Below are 26675 nucleotides of genomic sequence, written 5' to 3' on the forward strand. Positions count from 1 at the left end.
TGCAACCCTACTCTCACGCATGGTTCAGTGGTGCTGCTTGTTGTGAGCATAAAAGGCATTTAGCTCATCTGGTAGGTGTGCGTCACTGGGAAGCTCGCGGCTGAGTTTTCCTTTTGTAATCCGTGATCATTTGCAAGCCTTGACACATCTGACGAGCATCAGTAGTAGGATTCGATCTTAGTCCTGTATCGATGCTTTGCCTATTTGTTGGGTCGTCGTAGGGCGTAGCAGGATATCTTATTAGTGTCCCTCTCCTTAAAAGCGGCAGCTCTAGCATTTAGCTCAGTGCGGGTGTTGCCTGTAGTCCATTGCTTCTGGTTGGGATATGTACGTACAGTCGCTGTGGGGACGACGTCATTGATACACTTATTAATGAAGCCGGTGACTGATGTTGTGTACTCCTCAATGCCATTGGATGATTCCCGGAACATATTCCAGTCTGTGCTACCATCGCATCTTACTACACTGGCTCCGACGCTCTTCGGGTTGTCGCATGGCTTGCAAACTGTTAGACTATAAAGGGAAGCACAGCCAAGAGCTGCCCTGTGACACGAGCCTTCCAGACGAGCTAAATAACTTCTATGCTTGCTTCGAGGCAAGTAACACTGAAACCTGCATGAGAGCGTCAGCTGTTGCAGACAACTGTGTGATCACGCTCTCAGCAGCCGATGTGAGTAAGACCTTTTAAACAGGTCAACATTCACAAGGCCACAGGGCCAGACGGATTACCAGGACGTGTACTGCAAGCACGCGCTGACCAACTGACAAGTCTCTTCACTGACATTTTCAACCTCTCTCTGTCTCAATCTGTAATACCAACATGCTTCAAGCAGACCACCATAGTCCCTGTGCCCAAGAACACTAAGGTAACCTGCCTAAATGACTACCGACCAGTAGCCCTCATGTCTGTTGCCATGAAATGCTTTGAAAGGCTGGTCATGGCTCACATCAACACCATTATCCCAGAAACCCTAGACCCACTTCAATTTGCATACTGCACCAACAGATCCACAGATGACGCAATCTCTATTGCACTTCACACTGCCCTTTCCCACCTGAACAAAAGGAATACCTATGTGAGAATCATTGACTACAGCTCAGCGTTCAACACCATAGCTTAGTGATGACCTTTGAAGGCACCAAGGACCCTGGGACTAAACACCTCCCTCTGCAACTGGATCCTAGACGGGCCATCCCCAGGTGGTAAGGGTAGGTAACAACACATCCGCCACGCTGATCCTCAACACTGGGGCCCCTCAGGGGTGCATGCTCAGTCCCCTCCTGTACTCTCCTTCACTCATGACTGCACGGCCAGGCACAACTCCAACACCATCATTAAGTTTGCTGATGACACAACAGTGATAGGCCTGATCACCGACAACGATGAGACAGCCTACAGGGAGGAGGTCAGAGACCTGACTGTGTGGTGCAAGGACAACAACCTCTCCCTCAATGTGATCAAGACAAAGGAGATGATTGTGGACTACAGGAAAAGGAGGACTGAGCATACCCCCATTCTCATCAACGGGGCTATAATGGAGCAGGTTGAGAGTTATAATGGAGCAGGTTGAGAGCCAAGTTCCTTGGTGTCCACATCACCATCAACCTAACATGGTCAAAGCACACCAAGACAGTCGTGAAGAGGGCACGACAAAACCAATTCCCCTTCAGGAGACTGGAAGGATTTGGCATGGGTCCTAAGATCCTCAAAAGGTTTTACAGCTGAACCATCGCGAGCATCCTGACGGGTTGCATCACTGCCTGGTATGGTAACTGCTCGGCCTCCGTAGTGCATACGGCCCAGTACATCACTGGGGCCAAGCTTCCTGCCATCCAGGACCTCTATACCAGGCGGTGTCAGAGGAAGGCCTTAAAAATTGTCAGACTCCAGCCTTCCTAGTCATAGACTGTTCTCTCTGCTACCGCACTGCAAGCGGTACCGGAGTGCCACATCTAGGTCGAAGAGGCTTCTAAACAGCTTCTACCCCCAAGCCATAAGACTCCTGAACAGCTAATCAAATGGCTACCCAGACTATTTGCACCCCCCCACTCCTACGCTGCTGCTACTCTCTATCATCTATGCATAGCCACTTTCATAACCCTACCTGCATGTACATAATGACTTCAACTGCCTAGACGCCGCACATTGATTCTGAACCGGTACCCTTGTATATAGCCCCGCTAATGTTATTTACTGCTGCTCTTTAATTTGTTTTTCTTATCTTACAGAGAAAAAGTATTTTCTTAACTGCATTGTTGGTTAAGGGCTTGTAGCTAAGCATTTCACTGTAAGTGTTTTATTCGGTGCATGTGACAATTTAAAATTTGATTTTAAAACAGTCCTGTAGCTTAGTATCCGCTTCATCGTTCTCTATTGAGCGCGTCACCTGTTTTTGAGTTTTTGATTGTAAGCAGGAATCAGGAGGATCGAGTTAGGGTCATATTTGCCAAATGAAGGGAGAGGGAGAGCTTTGAATGCGTCTCTGTGTGTGGAGTGAAGGTGATCTATTTTTTTCGCCTCTAGTTGCATAAGTGACATGCTGGTAGAAATTAGGTAAAACAGATTTTAGTTTTTCTGCATTAAAATCACCGGCCACTTGGAGCTCCAACTCTGGATGAGATTTATTTTTGCTTCGCTTATGGCCGTATACAGCTTGTTGAATTCGGTCTGTGCCAGCATCAGTTTGGGGTGGTAAACAGACGGCTATGAAAAATATAGATGAAGTCTCTTGATAAATATTATGGTCTCAGCTTATCATGAGATATTCTAGCTAAGGCGAGCAGATCCTTGATACTTCCTTAATATTAGACCCACACCACTCCCCTTGAGCTTACCTGACGCCGTCGTTCTGTCCTGCCGATACATAGAAAAAACAGCTAGAATATTGTCCTTTTCAGCCACGTTTCCAAGAAACATAGGATATTCCAGTTCTTCAGGTCCCATTGATAGTCTCAAACGGAGCTTGTCCAGTTTATTCTCCAGTGATTATACATTTGCCAATAGAACAGAGGGTAGAGGCAGATTATTTACTCTCCACTGTACCTTCATCAGGGTACTTGCACGTCGGCCTCAATATCGCAGTGTCTTTCTCTTTCCGAGTGTCTGGGGTTAGGGCCTGGTCTGGGGTTGAGCAGTATGTCCTTTGCCGCGAACTCAGTGAAGGAGAAATCTTTATCCAAATTAAGGCTAGTGATGGCTGTTCTGATGTCCAGAAGCTATTTTCGGTTGTAGGAAACGATGGCGGAAACATTATGTACAAAAAAAAGTTAAGATCAACGCAAAAAAAATACGAATCTGTTAAAACGTTTTTGGAGTTTTTAGGATAACCAAATCAATGGAAGCCAGAGGAAAAAAGTGGTCAGCTAGGCTGGATGCTGTGCGAGAATTAAGGCTAACCGTTGAACTCATCTTTCTTCTCTTATCCGAATGACATAAAACAATATAGAGGTAAGATATGCCTCAAAATCGAAATCTGACATGCAGTATTTTCATATTTTAGAATGCACTTTTCATATTAATGTGAAATTCCTGTTCTTTTTCGAAGATTTCTTACAAAAACAATCTTATCTCTGTGAAATGTCAATGGAGCACTGAGTGTACCGCAAACTTTTTATTTTTGAAGCCTTATACATTTAATTCAGTTTGTCATGTTAATTTTGCAACCTCGCGGAAACAACTTTGCAGATGATACACTGGGAGTCCAGGCTAGAGGTCGACCGATTAATCGGCAGGGCCGATTTCAATTTTTCATAACAATTGGTAATCAGCATTTTTGGATGCCGATTATGGCCGGTTACATTGCACTCCACGAGGAGACTGCGTGGCAGGCTGATCACCTGTTACGTGAGTGTAGCAAAGAGCCAAGGTACGTTTCTAGCTAGCATTAAACTTATCTTATAAAAAACAATCAATCTTCACATAATCACTAGTTAACTACACATGGTTGATGATATTACTAGGTTAACTAGCTTGTCCTGCTCTGCATGTAATCAATGCGGTGCCTGTTAATTTATCATCGAATCACAGCCTACTTCACCAAATGGGTGATGATTTAACAAGCGCATTCACAAAAAAAGCACTGTAGTTGCACCAATATACCTAACCATGAACATCAGTGCCTTAATTAAAATCAATACACAGAAGTATATATTTTTTTAAACCTGCATATTTAGTTAAAAGAAATTCATGTTAGCAGGCAATATTAACTAGAGAAATTGTATTACCTTTTAATGGCGTCAGACTGAGGCTCTGCATCTGTCCTCATGCTCCTAGACCTTAGTGCTGCTTTTGATACCATTGATCACCACATTCTTTTGAAGAGATTGGAAACCCAAATTGGTCTACACGGACAAGTTCTGGCCTGGTTTAGATCTTATCTGTCTTGCACGCAGTCAGGGTATATGCAACAGTTTGGGCTGCCTGGCTCATGCGGGCTAATTTGCCAGAATTGTACATAATTATGTCATAACATTGAAGGTTGTGCAATGTAACAGCAATATTTAGACTTATGGATGCCACAAGTTAGATAAAATATGTAACGGTTCCGTATTTCATAATAAACGTTTTGTTTTCGAAATGATAGTTTTCAGATTTGACCATATTAATGACCAAAGGCTCGTATTTCTGTGTTTATTATAATTAAGTCTATGATTTGATATTTGATAGAGCAGTCTGACTGAGCGGTGGTAGGCAGCAGCAGGCTCGTAAGCATTCATTTAAACTTTACTGCGTTTGCCAGCAGCTCTTAGCAATGCTTGATTCACAGCGCTGTTTATGACTTCAAGCCTATCAACTCCTGAGATTAGGCTGGCAATGCTAAAGTGCCTATTAGAACATCCAATAGTCAAAGGTATATGAAATACAAATGGTATAGTGAGAAACAGTCAACGCGTCATAATTACTATAATAACTACAACCTAAAACTTCTTAACTGGGAATATTAAAGACCTGGGAATATTGAACCACCAGCTTTCATATGTTTTGAGCAAGGAACTTAAACGTTAGCTTTTTTTACATGGCACATATTGCACTTTTACTTTCTCCTCCAACACTGCATTATTTAAACCAAATTGAGCGTGTTTCATTATTTATTTGAGACTAAATAGATTTTATTTATGTATTATATTAAGTTAAAATAAAAGGTTTCATTGTTCATTCAGTATTGTTGTAATTGTCATTATTATATATATATTAAAAATATTATTATTATTATATATATAAGCCGATACCAATTAAAATCGGCCTATATATATATATATATATATATATCGGCTTTTTTTGGTCCTCCAATAATCTGTATCGCGTTTAAAAATCATAACCAGTCGACCTCTATTCCAGGCTGCATCACATGCTGCTGTGATTGGGTCCCATAGGACGGCACACAATTGGCCCAATTCATTTATTTATTTTTGGACTCAACAAATTGGGAGTCTGTTTTGGTTGGACTCCCTGATTCCAAACAATAGACTCCTGATACAGACTTCTGATGTGTCCCAAAGCTAGGCTTAGTGCACGGTTCTGACTCTTTCTGCCTGGTGACCGACCTGCATATACTTTGTCCCTCCCCTCTCTCTCCCTCGCTTGCTTGCTATGAAAGATGCAAGTGTTTGATTAGTTGGCGTACTTACGAGAACACAATCTCCTCCGTTCCAAAAATACAAAATCTTAGGAGTTGATTCTAGGCGGAATCGACTCTTGACACCCAGAAATGGGAGTTGACGCTGGGAGTTGAATTGCAAGGTGTCAAGGAATCAATTATTTTGCAGTCGACTCTCCACCACTACGTCATCGTCGTAGAGAAAGGCAACCACAGCAGCGAAATCCTGTATGGTAATACTTTGAGAAGTTACATGAAAAGGAAATGCAAACTTTGCAAGGTGTAATTGAGGTACAGTAAAGGTAGTACAGGTGTAATGCTTAACCCAAACTGCTGCTGGCTGCAGCATTGGGAATTCACGTGGAATTTTAAGAATTATTCTTCTCGTTTTAACGGAACCCCTCCGTTTAAACGTTAAGACATTTTGTGGTCTTCAAAGTTGTTTCCGTGGGTTGCAAAATTAGCATGACACAAGCTGAATTAAATGTAAAAGGCTTTGAAAATAAAAAGCTTGGCATATGCTCAGTGCTTGTTTTTGTGAGAAATCTTAAAAAAGAACAGGAATTTGAAATGAATTTGAAAAGCGCATATTAAAGTAGGCTACTACATGTCATGTTTCAAAATTGATATCATCTTACCTCTATTCTTTTATGTCCTGCGGATTTGAGAAAAAAAGATTAGTTGTAGCCTATGTGCCTCCACAGAATTCAGTCTAGCTGACGCAATGCATTTTTTTTCTCTGGCCTCCAAGCAGTAAAGTTGGATTAAGAAAAGATCAAAATGCACCTTATGGAACAGCGGGGACTGTGAAGCAACACCAACAGGCACAAAGGCATGTATACACACACGATAACATATGCACTATACACTCACACATGGATTTTGTGTTGTAGACTAGGGGCCTGAGGGCACACACTTAATGTGTTGTAACATCTGTTCTGAATGTACTGTAATGTTACTTGATGTTTTTATAATTGTATAACTGCCTTAAATTTTGCTGAAGCCCAGGAAGAGTAGCTGCTGCCCTGGTCACCCTAATTCTGACCATCCTACAGTACAAGGGTAGAAACTCCAATACATTCGGAACGGATTATGAGGGAGACATGAGGTTTGGTCCTTTGGTTTTCTTAGAGGATTATCTACACAATTTACATTATTTTACCCTTTAGTCCAAAAATGTTGATTGGACAACCTATACATTTTCATGGTCAAGGCATATTGGTTCAATTGTTTTGAAGATGGGGAGAGGTCCATCTGTGATAAAGAGATGCTCAGCATTTTTAACACCAGTCAACCAAACAAGTCTTACAGGCTCTAGTTTGATCTAATCATAACTATTCCCCGTTGGTATGGTCAAGTGCTGCAAAGAAGGACCTAGAGAAACTGCAGCTGGCCCAGAAGAGAGCAGCACACTTTGCCCTTCAATGTACACAGAGGGCTAATATCAACAGTATGCTTGTCGGTCTCTTGGCTCAAAGTAGAGGAGAGATTGACTGCATGCATCAATTCTTGTTTTTGTGAGAAATGTATGTGTTAAATTCCAAATAGTCTAATCAGCTTACATATAGCTCTGACAGACGTACTTACCCCCACCGGACATGCCACCAGGGGTCTCTTCACAATCCCTAGGTCCAGAATAAATTCAAGAGAAGGTACAATATTATATAGAGCCAATGTTGCATGGAACGCCCTTCCATCTCATATAGCGCAAGTGAACAGCAAACCTGGTTTTAAAGCAACACGTCAAGGCAGAATGCCTTTTCCCCCATGTGACCTCATTTTTGTGTGTATATACTGACATGTATGTGTAACTAATAGATGCGTGCACACACACACACACACACACACACACACACACTGTAACACACTCTACACACACATTATTATTCTTTAGTATTTTTTTATGTAAGTCTGTAATGTTTGTCAATGTTTTAAATGTATGTGAATTGTCTTTAATGTATTTTTCGTTATGTGTTGGACCCCAGAAAGACTAGCGGTCGCCATTGGCGTCGGCTAATTTGGATCATAATTTTAAAAATCTGAATAAAGAAACCCGTTTGTCTCTTAGCAGAAATTTTCAACAGTCAGTCTGTCTATATATTCTGTCTATATATTCCCAGGTTCAATGTATTTTTGGGTATTATGAAGTATGTTACATCTTGCCATCATATATATTTACAATCTCTTTGATTTTCCCTCAGATCGAAAAATGATCTATCCACAGCGATTTTAAAGCAGAAGACAAGGCCCAACCGGTTGGTTGTGGATGAATCTCTCAATGAGGACAACAGTGTGGTTTCTCTGTCTCAGGTGAGGCATTGGTGGTGCGAATGAATGGGGCAGGAACATTTTAGTGAACCCTTTGTCTGCACTGCACTACAATATTATTTCACCAGTAACTCACTCATTCATGTTGTGCAGGCTGTATTACAGTTAGATTCCCTGTTCAAGGTTCTATACTATATCAGTAGGATTCAGTGTCTGACTAATGCCTCTTTCCTGCCCCGCCCTAGGCAAAGATGGATGAGTTGCAGCTGTTCAGGGGAGACACAGTGCTGATGAAAGGAAAGAAGAGACGGGAGACGGTATGCATCGTGCTCTCTGACGACACCTGCTCCGACGAGAAGGTCCGCATGAACAGAGTGGTCCGCAACAACCTGAGAGTCCGCCTGGGAGATGTCATCAGGTGAGATAGAACTGGAGAACTTTGGCATCAGTGCAGTATGATGTGGGGAACCAGACCGCTGTGCCTTCATACTGTACAGTAAAGCCATGGCATAATTAGTTCCTTTTGTGATCACACAGTATTCAGCCATGCCCGGATGTGAAGTACGGGAAGCGGATCCATGTTCTGCCCATCGATGACACTGTAGAGGGGATCACAGGGAACCTGTTTGAGGTCTACCTCAAGCCCTACTTCCTGGAGGCCTACAGGCCCATCAGGAAAGGTAACTGATTCAGGGGATAACATGGGGTGTTTTCAGTAGGCACCAAATGGGAGAAAATGTTTAAGGTACTTCCTCCACCTGAACTTGACCCTGTACTATAGACGTTCTTCTGAGTTATGGTCGTTAGAACACATCATTAAAAACATGTTGCAACGGAAATCTAAAGTGTTTCTTATTGGACAAGTCCAGGTAGTCCATACCTGTTTCGGTCTGTTTTCATCCGTTTCGTGTGTAACGGACCTGTCTTGGCCAGCAGACTATAACTTTGAAAAAAATAAAAGGTCAAGCTAAGGTCAGGGTCTTGGGAACCTGGTTTAATGTGAAGTCTCTGTTGTTTTGTAGGGGACATTTTCCTGGTGAGGGGAGGCATGCGTGCGGTGGAGTTCAAGGTAGTGGAGACGGATCCCAACCCCTACTGCATCGTGGCCCCAGATACTGTCATCCACTGTGAGGGCGAGCCCATCAAACGAGAGGTAGGGCTACATCCAGGCTTCGGTTGGAACTTGTGCCTGAGAGCAGGTTGACTTTAAAGCTGTAGTTTTCAGAGATGTGATTTTTCTTGATCATTCAGGAATTCTAGATTTTCTGATCATAGCATACAAAGAAATAGTTTTCTATCTGTAGCCTTTCCCTCTGCTTTTCTATGCTTTACCAACCACATCTCTCTGTGTTCAGGATGAGGAGGAGTCTCTGAATGAGGTTGGCTATGATGACATTGGGGGTGTGAGGAAGCAGCTGGCCCAGATTAAGGAGATGGTGGAGCTGCCCCTGAGACACCCAGCACTATTCAAGGCCATCGGCGTCAAGGTGAACTAAATACACCACCTCTCATTAGGCTTGGGCAGTATTCCCGGGGTATTTGGAAATAGCCAAGGGATTGTTTTCCAATACCGTTGAAACTATTTTAAGTTTTTCAATACATTTTTATATTTTTTGCTATTTTGAGAGTAAATACCTGCAGTCAACTTGTGCAATACGTTAGGAGATAATGCCGATCGCGTTCTTCATTTCACCTGTCACATTATTTTACATTATGAAGCTTACAGTAGTTCCCCAGAACAGTTGAGCCAGTAATGTGTTTGTAAATAGCGCAGCGGGAGAAAGCGAGTCTAGCTGTGTATTGACAGGGGTCACGTTTTATATTGAAAGTATAGTTTTTATTTATATATATTTTTTCTTTTAATAGAGTAATAAGGGATGTGCAACTATAGTTTTCCTTTGCAGAAAATACATTAGTGCCAACACATTCGGCAGAAAATACAATATATATGTATAATTTTAGGACCTGTTTTTGCAATTTGTTTATTTTCCGTCTGCGCTCGTTATCATATTTAGCTAGCCTCCATGGAAATTCGCTATTACTTCTGCCAATTTTGTTAGCATTCTGGTAATGGAGTCCCAATGGGCTTTTTTGTGTTTCTTTGCACCCCCTTGTGTACTAAACCGGTAATAACGTAAATCCCGGGGTGAGATATGAAAATCTGGATACCGCCCAACCCTATCTCTCATCATTCACCTCAAACCTCATGTACAAGATTAGATAAAAAAACAAAAACTGTTTACTTATTTATTATGTTGTATGTGATAATGCAAATAATTGAAAAAGGTAATTCAATTGTTAATCCCAGCCTCCAAGGGGTATCCTGCTGTATGGACCCCCTGGAACAGGAAAGACGCTGATTGCACGTGCCGTGGCCAATGAGACTGGAGCCTTCTTTTTCCTTATCAATGGTGAGACTGAGCAACAATACCTCTTTTTGTTATTTTTCATTCAGTGTTTCATTAGGTTTCAATTGTCATTGCATTAAGTGAATAGAAATTCCATTTCAAGAGCAAAACATTTTTTGATTGTAATTTCAATGTAACTAACTGAATTGGAATTGATTGACCCGAACTCTGTTCAGTGACGGTCAGGAAAAAGTTAACTAATAGTTGAACTTTTGCCTGCTAAATGTTTCAGGGCCTGAGATCATGAGTAAACTGGCTGGAGAGTCTGAGAGTAACCTGAGGAAGGCCTTTGAGGAGGCTGAGAAGAATGCCCCCGCCATCATCTTCATTGACGAGCTGGACGCCATTGCACCAAAAAGAGAAAAGGTGGGCTCACGTCTTCTGATACAGTTTCCTTCCCATCCGCTATATAGGCGTTCTTCCTTCCTACTCCGGAGTCATGTTCATTAGGGAGAACAGTTTTTGAGTGAAACAGGAAGGTACATTTTTGAACATTGTTCCCTACTGAACGTGACCCTGGAGGCCCACAGGGTGTGTAGGCTTTTTTTGTAGCCCAGCACAAACTTCCTTAGTTGAATCGTGTGTGGTTGCAACCCTGAAACAAAAGCCTGCATGCCTGGTGAGTCTCAAAGACCAGGATTGAATGGCACTGCAGTGATTCCTTGCACATGTGCTGACCATCATGACGCTTGCTGCCTACAGTTTTCTTTGTCTGATTTTTCCACATTTTGTTACATTACAGCCTTATTCTAAAATTGATTCAATTAATTGTTTTCCTCATCAATCTACATATACAAACGTTTTTTTTTTTTTTAAATGTTTGCAACTTTATAAAAAATTAATAAATACCTTATTTACATAAGTATTCAGACCCTTTGCTATGAGACTCGAAATTGAGCTCAGGTGTATCTAGGGATAGGTACCGAAACCCGATCTTAAACGGGCCCCAGGGCTAAATAATGAAAGACCGTAGAATCAGTAAGCTCTGACGTTATCGGTTCTGCTTTCGGTATTGGAGAAATTAAGAAAATACATTTCCTATTTATTATTGATACATAAACGTTATCTTGCACATTTTATCTCACTAACCATTTGTAATTTGCAATAAGATTAAGACATTCGTCTATGATGCATTTTCGCTATTTCCAATCCAGAAGAGATCTCTCTCTCGCACGGAGCCTGTGTCTCTCTCACTCTACAGCACACACAAGAAAGACCCTGCTCTTAATTAGTGACGATGGCGGGGAGAGCTAAACATTCAAAAGTGTGGTTACACTTCACCAGAGTCGATGCTGACAGCGCTCGTTGCCATAGGTGCAACAAGACTTTTGCTCGTGTTTCCGCCCTTATAAGCAATCTGTCCAAACATCTATCGAAAGTGCATAATGTACAGGCAGAGAAATGCACAGTTTTCGACTGCCTAGCTCGTTGTTCATCTCTCGTTGCCCGATCTACGTTAGGTATGTATGCTAGCAGCCTAGAGCCCACACACGGAGTTAACTAAATTATGCGAACATGGGTTCATGATCAAAGGTACCCATTAGCCAGCTGATTGTTTAGCTATGGGTGTGTTCATAAATTCAATCACCCATTTTAAAGATTTTGCAACTTTTTAGTTAAAGTTGCAGCTACAATGAACCAACTCCTCCTAATACCACTGGTCCAAGCCAAAGACAAGCCCAAAGCTCCTTCACACTGGCAGCTAGTGGTAGGATGACTGAGGAGAGGGTGAATGAGTGCCACCTAGCCGTGACCAAATTCATAGTGAAAGGCCTACACCCCTTTGCAACATTGGCGTTCAAGGACCTTAGGTAATGGTCTGTCAGTATACAGTTGAAGTCGGAAGTTTACATACACTTAAGTTGGAGTCATTAAAACTCGTTTTTCAACCACTCCACACATTTCTTGTTAACAAATTATGGTTTTGGCAAGTCGGTTAGGACATCTACTTTGTGCATGACACAAGTCATTTTTCCAACAATTGTTTATAGACACAATGAATTGAAAGTGAAATCATCTATCACAGAAGTCAGAAGTTTACATACACTAAGTTGACTGTGCCTTTAAACAGCTTGGAAAATTCCAGAAAGTTATGTAATGGCTATAGAAGCTTCTGATAGGCTAACTGACATCATTTGAGTCAATTGGAGGTGTGTACCTGTGGATGTATTTCAAGGCCTACCTTCAAACTCAGTGCCTCTTTGCTTGACATCATTGGGAAATCAGCCAAGACGTCAGGAAAAAAATGGTGAAAAGTACAAATCAATCCCAGAACAACAGCAAAGGACCTTGTGAAGATGCTGGAAGAAACAACAGGTAAAAAAAAGTATCTATATCCACAGTAAAACGAGTCCTATATCGACATAACCTGAAAGGCCGCTCAGCGAGGAAGAAGCCACTGCTCCAAAACCGCCATAAAAAAAGCCAGACTACGGTTTGCAACTGCACATGGGAACAAAGATTGTACTTCTTGGAAAAATGTCCTCTGGTCTGATGAAACAAAAATGTAACTGTTTGGCCATAATGACCATTGTTATGTTTGGAGGAAAAAGGGGGAGGCTTGCAAGCCGAAGACCACCATCCCTTCCGTGAAGCATGGGGATGGCAGCATCATGTTGTGGGGGTGCTTTGCTGCAGGAGGGACTGGTGCACTTCACAAAATGAATGGCATCATGAGGGAGGAAAATTATGCAACATCTCAAGACATCAGTCAGGAAGTTAAAGCTTGGTCGCAAATGGTCTTCCAAATGTACAATGACCTCAAGCATACTTCCAAAGTTGTGGCAAAATGGCTTTTACATTTTTTTTATTTCACCTTTATTTAACCAGGTAGGCAAGTTGAGAACAAGTTCTCATTTACAATTGCGACCTGGCCAGGATAAAGCAAAGCAGTTCGACAACATACAAAAACACAGAGTTACACATGGAGTAAAACAACATACAATCAATGATACAGTAGACAAAAATAAGACTATATACAATGTGAGCAAATGATGTGAGATAAGGGAGGTAAAGGCAAAAAAGGCCATGGTGGCAAAGTAAATAAAGTATAGCAAGTAAAACACTGGAGTGGTAGAATTATAATTTGAAGAAAGTTCAAAGTTAAAATATAAATAATATGGTGCAAAGGAGCAAAATAATAAATAAAATAAATAAATACAGTAGGGGAAGAGGTAGTAGTTTGGGCTAAAATTATAGATGGGCTATGTACAGGTGCAGTGATCTGGGAGCTGCTCTGATAGCTGGTGCTTAAAGCTAGTGAGGGAGATAAGTGTTTCCAGTTTCAGAGATTTTTGTAGTTCGTTCCAGTCATTGGCAGCAGAGAACTGGAAGGCGAGACGACCAAAGGAGGAGTTGGCTTTAGGGGTGACCAGAGAGATATACCTGCTGGAGCGCGTGCTACAGGTGGGTGATGCTATGGTGAGCGGAGATAAGGGGGGACTTTACCTAGCAGGGTCTTGTAGATGACCTGGAGCCAATGTGTTTGGCGACGATTATGAAGCGAAGGCCAGCCAACGAGAGCGTACAGGTCGCAGTGGTGGGTAGTATATGGGGCTTTGGTGACAAAACGGATGGCACTGTGATAGACTGCATCCAGCTTGTTGAGTAGGGTATTGGAGGCTATTTTGTAAATGACATCGCCGAAGTCGAGGATTGGTAGGATGGTCAGTTTTACAAGGGTATGTTTGGCAGCATGAGTGAAGGATGCTTTGTTGCGAAATAGGAAGCCAATTCTAGATTTAATTTTGGATTGGAGATGATTGATGTGAGTCTGGAAGGAGAGTTTACAGTCTAACCAGACACCTAGGTATTTGTAGTTGTCCACAAATTCTAAGTCAGAACCGTCCAGAGAAGTGAGGACAGGCAGGCAGGTGCAGGCAGCGATCGGTTGAAGAGCATGCATTTAGTTTTACTTGTATTTAGGAGCAGTTGGAGACCACGGAAGGAGAGTTGAATGGCATTGAAGCTCGTCTGGAGGGTTGTTAACACAGTGTCCAAAGAAGGGCCAGAAGTATACAGAATGGTGTCGTCTGCTTAGAGGTGGATCAGAGATTCACCAGCAACAAGAGCGACATGATTGATGTATACAGAGAAAAGAGTTGGCCCAAGAATTGAACCCTGTGGTACCCCCATAGAGACTGCCAGAGGTCCGGACAGCAGGCCCTCCGATTTGACACACTGAACTCTATCTGAGAAGTAGTTGGTGAACCAGGCGACGCAATCGTTTGAGAAACCAAGGCTACTGAGTCTGCCGATGAGGATGTGGTGATTAACAGAGTCAAAAGCTTTGGCCAGGTCAATGAATACGGCAGCACAGTATTGTTTCTTATCGATGGCGGTTACGATGTCGTTTAGGACCTTGAGCGTTGCTGAGGTGCACCCATGACCAGCTCTGAAACCAGATTGCATAGCGGAGAGGGTGCGGTGGGATTCGAAATAGTCGGTAATCTGTTTGTTGACTTGGCTTTCGAAGACCTTAGAAAGGCAGGGTAGGATGGATATAGGTCTGTAGCAATTTGGGTCAAGAGTGTCACCTCCTTTGAAGAGGGGGATGACAGCAGCTCCTTTCCAATCTATGGGAATCTCAGACGACACGAAAGAGAGGTTGAACAGGCTAGTAATAGGGGTTGCAATAATTTCGGCAGACAATTTTAGAAAGAAAGGGTCCAGATTGTCAAGCCCAGCTGATTTGTAGGGGTCCAGATTTTGCAGCTCTTTCAGAACATCAGCTGAATGGATTTGGGAGAACGATAAATGGGGGAGGCTTGGGCGAGTAGCTGTGGGGGGTGCAGTGATGTTGAATGCGGTAGGGGTAGTTAGGTGGAAAGCATGGCCAGCCGTAGAAAAATGCTTATTGAAATTCTCAATTATAGTGGGCTTATCGGTGGTGACAGAGTTTCCTATCCTCAGTGCAGTGGGCAGTTGGGAGGAGGTGTTCTTATTCTCCATGGACTTTACAGTGTCCCAGAACTTTTTTGAGTTGCAGGAAGCAAATTTCTGTTTGAAAAAGCTAGCCTTGGCGTTTCTAACTGCCTGTGTGTATTGGTTTCTAACTTCTCTGAAAAGTTGCATATCGCGGTGGCAGTTCGATGCTAATGCAGAACGCCACAGGATATTTTTGTGTTGGTTAAGGGCAGTCAGGTCTGGGGAGAACCAAGGGCTATATCTGTTCCTGGTTCTAAATTTCTTGAAAGGGGCATGCTTATTTAAGATGGTGAGGAAGGCATTTAAAAAAAATAACCAGGCATCCTCTACTGACGGGATGAGGTCAATATCTTTCCAGGATACCAGGGCCAGGTCGATTAGAAAGGCTTGCTCGTTGAAATGTTTCAGGGAGCGTTTGACAGTGATGAGTGGAGGTCGTTTGACCTCTGAACCATTACGGGTGCAGGCAATGAGGCAGTGATCGCTGAGATCTTGGTTGAAAACAGCAGAGGTGTATTTAGAGGGCACGTTGGTTAGGATGATATCTATGAGGGTGCCAGTGTTTGCGGCTTTGGGGTTGTACCTGGTGGGTTCATTAATAATTTGTGTGAGATTGAGGGCATCAAGCTTGGATTGTAGGATGGCTGGGGTGTTAAGCATGTCCCAGTTTAGGTCACATAGTAGCACGAGCTCTGAAGATAGATGGGGGGGCAATCATTTACATTTTTACATTTTAGTCATTTAGCAGACGCTCTTATCCAGAGCGACTTACAGTAGTGAATGCATACATTTCATTTCATGCATTTGTTTTTGTACTGGCCCCCCGTGGGAAACGAACCCACAACCCTGGCGTTGCACATACTATGCTGGCGTTGCAAACACCATGCTCTACCAACTGAGCCACAGGGAAGGCCAATCAGTTCACATATGGTGTCCAGAGCACAGCTAGGGGCCGAGGGGGGTCTATAGCAGGCGGCGAAGGTGAGAGACTTGTTTTTGGAGAGGTGGATTTTTAAAAGTAGAAGTTCAAAATGTTTGGGTACAGACCTGGAGAGCAGGACAGAGCTCTGCAGGCTATCTCTGCAGTAGATTGCAACACCGCCCCCTTTGGTCGTTCTATCTTGTCTGAAAACGTTGTAGTTAGGGATGAAGATTTCAGAGTTTTTGGTGGACTTCCTAAGCCAAGATTCAGACACAGCTAGGACATCCGGGTTGGCAGAGTGTGCTAAAGCAGTGAATAAAACAAACTTAGGGAGGAGGCTTCTAATGTTAACATGCATGAAACCAAGGCTATTACGGTTACAGAAGTCATCAAAAGAGAGATCCTGGGGAGTAGGAGTGGAGCCAGGCACTGCAGGGCCTGGATTCACCTCTACATCCCCAGAGGAGCAGAGAAGAATGAGTATAAGGGTACGGCTAAAAGCTATAAGAATTGGTCGTCTGTGACGTCCAGAATAGAGAGAAAAAGGAGCAGGTTTCTGGGGGCGATAAAATAGCTTCAAGGTATAATGTACAGACAAAGGTATGGTGGGATGTGAATACAGAGGAGGTAAACCTAGGCATTTAGTGATGATGAGAGAGATATTGTCTCTAGAAACATAATTGAAACCAGAAGATGTCATAGCATGTGTGGGTGGAGGAACTGGGAGGTTGTATAAGGTATAATGAGCAGGGCTAGAGGCTCTACAGTGAAATAAGCCAATAAACACTAACCAGAACAGCAATGGAAATTGCATATTGACATTGAGGACAGGCATGCTTAGCCGAGTGATCAAAGGGTCCAGTGAGATTCAGACAGCTAGCCGGGCCATAGGTAGCAAGCTGGTGGAAGATGGAGGGAGGTCTGTTTTTAGCCACCTCGTGTGTTTCCGTCTGTGGGTTAGTGGGGTTCCGTGTGGAAGGGGGGACCAGTCCAAGTTGGCAAAATAGTTAGTTATAGTGGCCCAAGAAAAGTGTCCGATAGACCTATTCAGATCGCAGCCGATAAGACCGCTAACGATTAACGATTAGTGGGCCGCAGATGGGCAATCATGTTACGTCGCGACGGAGGGACCAGTTGGATAACTCCCTCGGGCAGATAACGTCGGTGGTCCAGTCGTGAAGGCCCGATGGGGCTCCGCATCGGCAGTAAAGCGGGTCAGGATAGGTGATTGTAGCCCGGGGGACACTTCAGCTGGCTAGCTCAGAAAAAGCCCACGAGTGGCTGACGGAACTCTTCAGCTGGCTAGCTCCGGGATAATGTGTGTTAATTCCAGGACCGACGTTGCCAATAGTCACTCAGGTAGCAGCTAGTTAGCTGCAAGATCCAGGTGTAAATGTCCAGAGCCTGCGGTAGAAATCGGGAAAAGGAGAGGGAATAGGTCCGGTGTGCTCTGGTCTGAGTCGCGCTGTACAAAAACTGGCGATAGCTTTTCGAGCTAATGGATAGCTGAGGACAGCTAACCGTGGCTAGCTGAACTCCGTTAGCCAGTGAAAATGGCTAACCTCTGGCTAGCTTCTGTTGTGGATTTCGGATTTGAGGTAAATAATACTTTCTTTTTTAAATTGGTGAGGCGGGTTGCAGGAGAGTGCTTTGAGGTTGAGTTTTAGAAGAAAAAATGTAAAAAGATAATGCGAAGAAAAATATGTAAATGTGTGTGTGTATATACACGGGACACGACAAGAGGAGGGTAAAGGACGTCTGAACTGCTACGCCATCTTGGATAAGGCTTAAGGACAACAGTCAAGGTATTGGAGTGGCCATCACAAAGCCCTGACCTTAATCCTATAGAACATTTGTGGGCAGAACTGAAAAAGCGTGTGCAAGCAAGGAGGCCTACAAACCTTACTCAGTTACACCAGCTCTGTCAGGAGGAATAGGCCAAAATTCAACCAACTTATTGTGGGAAGCTTGTGGAAGGCTACCTGAAATGTTTGACCCAAGTTAAACAATTTAAAGGCAATGCTTCCAAATACTAATTGAGTGTATGTAAACTTCTGACCCACTGGGAATGCGACGAAATAAAAGCTGAAAAAAATAATTCTCTCTACTATTATTCTAACGTTTCACATTCAAATAACGTTGTGATCCTAACTGACCCAAGACTGGGAATTTTTACTAGGATTAAATGTCAGGAATTGTGAAACTGATTTTAAATGTATTTTGCTAAGGTGTATGTAAACTTCCGACTTCAACTGTATATTGAGTTGTATTCATTTTTAGGATAGTGTAGTATAAAAGGGTTGTATGTTAGTCCCGTCACTCCACAATACACATCAACACTTCATTTTTTACTGTAGGGAGATGAGCGAGGCACTCAACCCCAAATATACCCCTCCCTCCAGGAGTTACCTCAGTGACACATTAATTCCTACCTGGTGTAGTGTAGAAAACGCCAATGTGATCACTGAGCTGAAGGACGTGCTAAAGCTAGCCATCACATCAGACGGGTGGACCAGCCTCTGTCAGGACCACCATCTCACTGTTACAGTGCACTACACAAGCTAGGGCAGCTTAAAACAGAAGGTTCTCCACACCAGGGCAGTGTACAAATCGCAAACTGGCGAAGTAGTGGCAGAGGAGATCTCAGACATTCTGGGAGGGTTTGAGATCAAGCCGAACAAGATTGTAGCTGTGACTGTTGATAATGCTGGCAATATGGATGTTGCCATCAAGAGGCTACACATCCTAAAAAATGTAATGCTTTGCGCACACATTGAATCTGGCAGCCCAGAAAATCGACAAAATGACTTCCATTGATTTAAAAAAAAGATATATTTTTTTTATTTCACCTTTATTTAACCACGTAGGCTAGTTGAGAACCCGTGTTGCTCTATACCACTGTATTTTAATTTGCAGGAAAATATTATTTTGCATTTCCATCATCACAACATTAGTCTATAATAGTGATTTGTTGAAAAGATTGCTGTTTCCATCGCTGTAAATAATTGTTTATTTTATATTTCAGAAAATAAAGCAATGTTGATTCTGTTCTTAATTTTTTATTTTTTTTTCATAAAATATAACAAAAAGAACTGATAAGAATACTGTTGAAGTACTGGATCGATAAGCAGTATCAGTAAGAGTAGTAATAACGTTAGAATCTTAACGATACCCATCCCTAGGTGCATCCTGTTTCTACAACTTGATTGGAGTACACCTGCGGTAAATTAAATTGATTGGACATGATTTGGAAAGGCACATACCTGTCTAAGGTCCCACAGTTGATGGTGCATGTCAGAGCAAAAAACCAAGCAGCCATGAGGTCGAAGGAATTGTCCGTTGAGCTCCGAGACAGGATTGTGTCGAGGCACAGATCTGGGGAAGGGTACCAAAACATTTCTGCAGCATTTAAGATCCCAAAGAACACAGTGGACTCCATCATTCTTAAATGGAAGAAGTTTGGAACCACCAAGACTCTTCCTAGAGCTGGCCGCCCGGCCAAACTGAGCACTCGGGGGACAAGGGCCTTGGTCAGGGACGTGACCAAGAACCCAATAGTCGCTTCAGAGTTCCTCTGTGAATATTGAAGAACCTTCCAGAAGGACAACCATCTCTGCAGCATTCCACCAATCATGCCTTTATGGTAGAGTGGCCAGATGGAAGCCACTCTTCAGTAAAGGCACATGACAGACGGCTTGGAGTTTGCCAAAAGGCACCTCAAGGACTCTCAGACCATGAGAAACAAGATTCTCTGGTCTGATGAAACCAAGATTGAACTCTTTGGCCTGATTGCCAAGCGTCACGTCTGGAGGAAACCTGGCTCCATCCCTACAGTGAAGCATGGCGGTGGCAGCATCATGCTGTGGGGATGTTTTTCAACGGCAGGGACTGGGAGACTAGTGAGGATTGAGGGTAGATGAACCGAGCAAAGTACAGAGAGATCCTTGATATAAACCTGCTCCAGAGCGCTCAGGACCTCAGACTGGGACAAAGGTTTACCTTCCAAAAGGACAACGACCATAAGCACACAGCCAATACAACGCAGGAGTGGCTTCGGGACAAGTCTCTGAATGTCCTTGAGTGGCCCAGCAAGAGCCTGTACTTGAACCTGATCTAACATCTCTGGAGAGACCTGAAAATAACTGTGCAGTGACGCTCCCAATCCAACCTGACAGCGCTTTAGAAGATCTGCATAGAAGAATGGGAGAAACTCCCCAAATACAGGTGTGCCAAGCTTGTACCATCATACCCAAGACCACTCAAAGCTGTAATCGCTGCCAAAGGTGCTTCAACTGAGTAAACGGTCTGAATACTTATGTAAATTTAATATTTCCGTTTTGTGTTATTAATAAATGTGAAAAGCTGTCTCAACCAGTTTTTCCTTTGTCAGGTATTGTGTGTAGATGAGGGGAAACAAAATGTGGAAAAAGTTAAGGGGTCTGAATACTTTCCGAATGCACTGTATATACAAAAGTATATTCAAATGAGTGGATTTGGCTATTTTAGCCACAGCCATTGCTGACAGATGTATAAAATCGAGCACACCGCCATGCAATCTCCCTAGACAAACATTGGCAGTAGAATGGCCTTACTGAAGAGCTGAGTGACTTTCAACGTGGCACCGTCATAGAATGCCACCTTTTCAAGTCAGTTCGTCAAATTTCTGCCCTGCTGCCCCGGTAAACTGTAAGTGCTGTTATTGTGAAGTGAAAATGTCTAGGAGCAACAACGGCTTTGCCGCGAAGTGGTAGGCTACATCAGCTCACAGAGCGGGGCCACCGAATTTTGAAGCGTGAAGTGCTTCGTAATCCTCTGTCCTCTGCAACACTCACTACCGAGTTACAAACTGCCTCCGGAAGCAACATCAGCACAAAAACTGTTCGTCGGCAGCTTCATGAAATGGGTTTCTATGGCCGAGCAGCCACACACGCAAGCCTAAGATCACCATACGCAATGCCAAGTGTCGGCGGGAGTAGTGTAAAACTCGCCACCAGTGGAAATGTGTTGTCTGGAGTGATGAATCACGCTTCACCATCTGGCAGTCCGATGAACAAATCTGGGTTTGGCGGATTCCAGGAGAACTCTACCTGCCCCAATGCATTGTGCTAACTGTAAAGTTTGGTGGCGGAGAAATAATGGTCTGGGGCTGTTCGTTCTAGGCCCCGTAGTTCCAGTGCAGGGAAATGTTGACACTACAACACAATGACATTCTAGACGATTCTGTGCTTGCAAGTTTGTGGAAGGCCCTTTCTTGTTTCAGCATGACAATTCCCCCGTGCACAAAGCGAGGTCCATACAGAAATGGTTTGTCGAGATCGGTGTGGGAGAACGTAACTGGCCTGCACAGAGCCCTGACCTCAACCCCATCGAACACCTTTGGGATGAATTGGAACGCCGACAAGCCAGGCCTATTCGCCCATCGATTGCCCGACCTCACTTATGCTCTTGTGGCTGAATGGAAGCAAGTCCCAACATCTAGTGGAAAGCCTTCCCAGGAGAGTGGAGGCTGTTATAGCAGCACAGGGGGACCAACTCCATATTAATGCCCATGATTTTAGAATGAGATATTCGACGAGCAGGTGTCCACGTACTTTTCTTCATGTAGTGTAAGTTTAGGAGTAAAAATTAGCTTAACATGGCACATAATAAGTTGCATGGACTAACTGTGTGCAATAATAGTGTTCAACATTACTTTTTTATGACTATCTCATCCCTGTACCCCACAGAATTATCTGTAAGGTCTGTTTGAAATTCACTGCTCGACTGAGTTGGACCCGTACCGTGGCTTTTCCACCCGACCCAATATGCATAAATTATTTTAAATGGAGACCTGTTCCAAATGGACCAGAGGGACATTCAGACCCGTTCCAAAAAGTACCGTGAAAAACAGACCCATGCTGGTTGGGATCCGAGAGACCCGTTCAGAGCCGAGAATAGAGAGTTCAAAAGAAACCTCCAACTGGGCTCTGCCAGCGCCGTCAATAAACAAGCGATATTGGCCAAATGATCCACACTTATGTGTCCTTAAAATGCCTATAACAAATAAGAAACAAATTATTTGCATTTTGATGTGTAGCATATTGAAAACCGTATAGTCTATTGGTTTTTTTAACTTTCCTAAATGCATCAGGGCATTGCATGCATATAGGCCTAGGCGTCCACTGTATGATATTCATATTTAAAAAATTGCCAACAGGTCCCAACATTGACATGAATTTGTTAACACTTGTCAGAGAAGCTACTGAAATAGGCATACAGGAGGCTAATTCATACATTTTTGATCAGAATATTTTTTTTGAAAGATATTTATTATATTGTTACATTTAAACAGTAACTCTGGTAGGCCTAAAACTTTCTTCCTCAACTGTAATAGTCAGTTGGAGTACCAGTGCACACTGCCTTCAGAGGCCTGCAGTAGCTAAGCCTAATAATAGCTATACAACAAATAAAACCTTCACAAAAGTTGCTTGACTTTATTAGGGTATTAATCAAAAGTAAGTCAAGTCATTGTTTATAGAGAAAATACAAACAGGTTATTATATTGCGGCATTAAATTTAGTTTTGCATCTTGCACTCTTTGGTTTTTCCTTTACATGGTTTGAGTGCGAGTAGCATAGTAGGCCTTCCATTAATTATATTATATTCCGTCAGACAACATTACAGCTGGAACTTAATTTGACCAACGAAAATGACGCTACAGAATGAAACTTTCAAAAACATGTTTTGAACAGACCTATATTGCAGCTATTACCAAGAAAGGCAATTGCATACTGTAAGCCTGCCCAACATTTGACAGCAATAGGTTAATGCTATTTCTTTTACAACAGGCCTACTTTTAACCTTAAACTAAATACGGAGCACAAAATAAATAAAAAATACAGTTCTAACTTCATTTCGCCAACGAAAAAATTTGAACAAAATGTAACTTTTTGCATAGGCCATTTAAAGGACAGGTTTAGATGATTAAATAGGCCTACAATAATAATGATTTACAATAATAATGACTAAACAATTGCATCAAACCTGAAAGCGAGTTGCAAACAGTCCATTTGTCCTCACCAATGGTCTTCTCATCTTTGTCCACTACAATATTAAAACTTGTTCCAGAGGACATTCCCCTTTTTGCATTCTTTTCACTATACTCTTTCTCCTTGAACTTTTTTGTTTTACTTCAATGAAAAAGGACTCCATCTTCACAATCAACAGTAGCCTAGGCCCATGCTCTTTTCCTTTTGCTTTTCTTTTCTTTCCTTTTTTCTTTCCCCCCACCCCAGCAGGGGAACATGAGGTGAGCAGCCGGAACCAGTTTCAGCTGGACATAAGCTATACATTTTATTGAGTTTCAATTGGCTGACACCGATGACAAGCTTGCGCAGTTCTCATCACACAAACACTAAATTAACAGAGTAATCGGGTCCAGTCGGTAAATACATTTTAATTACACATTACTGAGACCCGTGGCAATTATATCAGACCCAAACCAGATCCGAGATAAGTCAGAATTGACCTCAGAATTCCGGGGCTGTTGCATCCGTGAAGACCTCTAGTTTGGGGCAAACACAACACATCACTGAGTTGCATTATGTTATGGGTATGCTTGTCATCGGCAAGGACTAGGGAGGTTTTTAGGATAAAAATAAACGGAATAGAGCTAAGCACAGGCAAAATCCTAGAGGAAAACCTGGTAGTCTGCTTTCCAAAAGACACTGGGAGACAAATGCACCTTTTCAGCAGGACAATAACCTTTAACATAAGGCCAAATATGCATTGCAGTTGCTTACCAAGACCACATTGAATGTTCCTGAGTGGCCTAGTTAGATTTTCAAGCCGATTTTAAGTTAAAACTATGGCCAGTCTTGAAAATGTCTGTCTAGCACTGATCAACAACCAACTAGACAGACAGATCTTGAAGAATTGTTTAAAGAATAATGTACAATCTAGGTGTGCAAAGTGCTTAGACTCACAGTTATAATCGCTGCCAAAGGTGATTCTAACATGTATTGACTCAGGGTTGTGAATACTTATGTAAATGAGATACATTTCATTTTCAATAATTGTGCAAAAATGTCTAAAAACGTGTTCACTTTGTCATTATGGTTTATTGTGTATAGATGTTTTTTAAATCCATTTTTAATTCAGGCTGTAACAACAAAATGTGGAATAAGTGAGGGGGTATGAATACTTTCTGAAGGTACTGTATTTCAGGAACCTTTCTGAATGGAAATTGAACCCGATTCCGACCCAGGTTAAGCACATGTAAATGGGACGTAATTCCCTTTATGCACTTTTCTCTCTATGCGCATTCTGATCTTTAACTTAAGCATGAGAATAGTGTGCAGTTTCTTGGGTGTGGAGATCAAATAATTAAAGGTGTGGAGGAGGTGTCCACAGACGGCGTATTCTGACCTTTACTTATTTCCACCACCTTTACGCGTGAGGAAACCATGAGTAAGGTGGAAGTGGAAAAAGCATCTACTTTATTTTTTCAGATAGAAATAACAATAAGAGCTATCGATAAGAGCTAGGTACAGTGAGGGGGGAAAAAGTATTCGATCCCCTGCTTTTGTACGTTTGCCCACTGACAAAGAAATTATCAGTCTATAATTTTAATGGTAGGTTTATTTGAACAGTGAGAGACAGAATAACAACAAAAAAATCCAGAAAAACGCATGTCAAAAATGTTATAAATGGATTTGCATTTTAATGAGGGAAATAAGTATTTGACCCCCTCTCAATCAGAAAGATTTCTGGCTCCCAGGTGTCTTTTATACAGGTAACGAGCTGAGATTAGGATCACACTGTTAAAGGGAGTGCTCCTAATCTCAGCTTGTTACCTGTATAAAAGACACCTGTCCACAGAAGCAATCAATCAGATTGTAAACTTTCCACCATGGCCAAGACCAAAGAGCTCTCCAAGGATGTCAGGGACAAGATTGTAGACCCACACAAGGCTGGAATGGGCTACAAGACCATCGCCAAGCAGCTTGGTGAGGTGTCAACAGTTGGGTGCGATTATTCGCAAATGGAAGAAACACAAAATAACTGTCAATCTCCCTCGGCCTGGGGCTCCATGCAAGATCTCACCTCGTGGAGTTGCAATGATCATGAGAACGGTGAGGAATCAGCCCAGAACTACACGGGAGGATCTTGTCAATGATCTCAAGGCAGCTGGGACCATAGTCACCAAGAAAACAATTGGTAACACACTATGCCGTGAGAGGACTGAACTCCTGCAGCGCCCGCAAGGTCCCCCTGCTCAAGAAAGCACATATACATGCCCGTCTGAAGATTGCCAATGAACATCTGAATGATTCAGAGGACAACTGGGTGAAAGTGTTGTGGTCAGATGAGACCAAAATGGAGCTCTTTGGCATCAGCTCAACTCGCCGTGTTTGGAGGAGGAGGAATGCTGCCTATGACCCCAAGAACAACATCCCCACCGTCAAACATGGAGGTGGAAACATTATGCTTTGGGGGTGTTTTTCTGCTAAGGGGACAGGACAACTTCACCGCATCAAAGGGACGATGGACGGGGCCATGTACCATCAAATCTTGGGTGAGAACCTCCTTCCCTCAGCCAGGGCTTTGAAAATGGGTCGTGGATGGGTATTCCAGAATGACAATGACCCAAAACACACGGCCAAGGCAACAAAGCAGTGGCTCAAGAAGAAGCACATTAAGGTCCTGGAGTGACCTAGCCAGTCTCCAGACCTTAATCCCAGAGAAAATCTGTAGAGGGAGCTGAAGGTTCGAGTTGCCAAACGTCAGCCTCGAAACCTTAATGACTTGGAGAAGATCTGCAAAGAGGAGTGGGACAAAATCCCTCCTGAGATGTGTGCAAACCTGGTGGCCAACTGCAAGAAACGTCTGACCTCTGTGATTGCCAACAAGGGTTTTGCCACCAAGTACTAAGTCATGTTTTGCTGAGGGGTCAAATACTTATTTCCCTCATTAAAATGCAAATCCATTTATAACATTTTTGACATGTGTTTTTCTGGATTGTTTTGTTGTTATTCTGTCTCTCAAATTATAGACTGATCATTTCTTTGTCAGTGGGCAAATGTACAAAATCAGCAGGGGATCAAATACTTTTTTCCCTCACTGTAAATGAGTAATCCGTTTTGGTTAAGTGAATTGTAAATATAAATGACACTTGTTTTAGATATATTTGACCTTAATCTATTTACACGTGAAACAGTAAAATGGCAGGAACTGAAGCATATCAACTTTCCCACAGTAAAGTTTATGAAATGCTGTGCCATTGTGCAGAATTGTTATTGTACAACCTTTTTAATTTGGAGGGATGGGCACTCTCGAATGTCTTAATTATAGACTAGCCCAAATTTCTCTTTCCTATTTCTATCATGTTAATTATTAGCCACTATCAGTATCGACCATCAGTAGGCCAAATAACAACACATATTGAACTGCCAATTTACTGTTAGTTCACTTCGGTTGGTATAGCCTACATTATCATTCCATTTAATTACATTGTTTCGTTTAACTTAATTTGCTTCCTCTGTAAATGCAGTCATGGCCATGTAGTTGTTGCTG

The 26675-nt window shown here is 42.7% G+C and overlaps 1 protein-coding gene across 6 annotated transcripts in view; it reads left to right on the forward strand.

Annotated features, from left to right (window-relative positions):
• The window catches only part of LOC106562928 (transitional endoplasmic reticulum ATPase), a 52874-nt gene that overhangs the window by 8676 nt on the left and 17523 nt on the right, over positions 1–26675 (forward strand). For 2 of the 6 annotated variants that reach the window (XM_014128040.2, XM_045689850.1), the window contains exons 2-8: positions 7799–7907; positions 8111–8283; positions 8403–8545; positions 8888–9018; positions 9221–9352; positions 10174–10276; positions 10506–10639. In XM_014128040.2, coding sequence (XP_013983515.1) covers positions 7799–7907; positions 8111–8283; positions 8403–8545; positions 8888–9018; positions 9221–9352; positions 10174–10276; positions 10506–10639 — 925 coding nt within the window. Of the gene's footprint in view, positions 1–5867; positions 5889–6348; positions 6430–6597; positions 6706–7798; positions 7908–8110; positions 8284–8402; positions 8546–8887; positions 9019–9220; positions 9353–10173; positions 10277–10505; positions 10640–26675 lie in introns of those variants that run through there. The other 4 variants (XM_014128038.2, XM_014128039.2, XM_014128041.2 and 1 more) reach the window with 4 other exon arrangements.

The sequence above is a fragment of the Salmo salar genome, chromosome ssa11 (genome assembly GCF_905237065.1).
Source record: "Salmo salar chromosome ssa11, Ssal_v3.1, whole genome shotgun sequence".
NCBI lineage: Eukaryota > Metazoa > Chordata > Actinopteri > Salmoniformes > Salmonidae > Salmo > Salmo salar.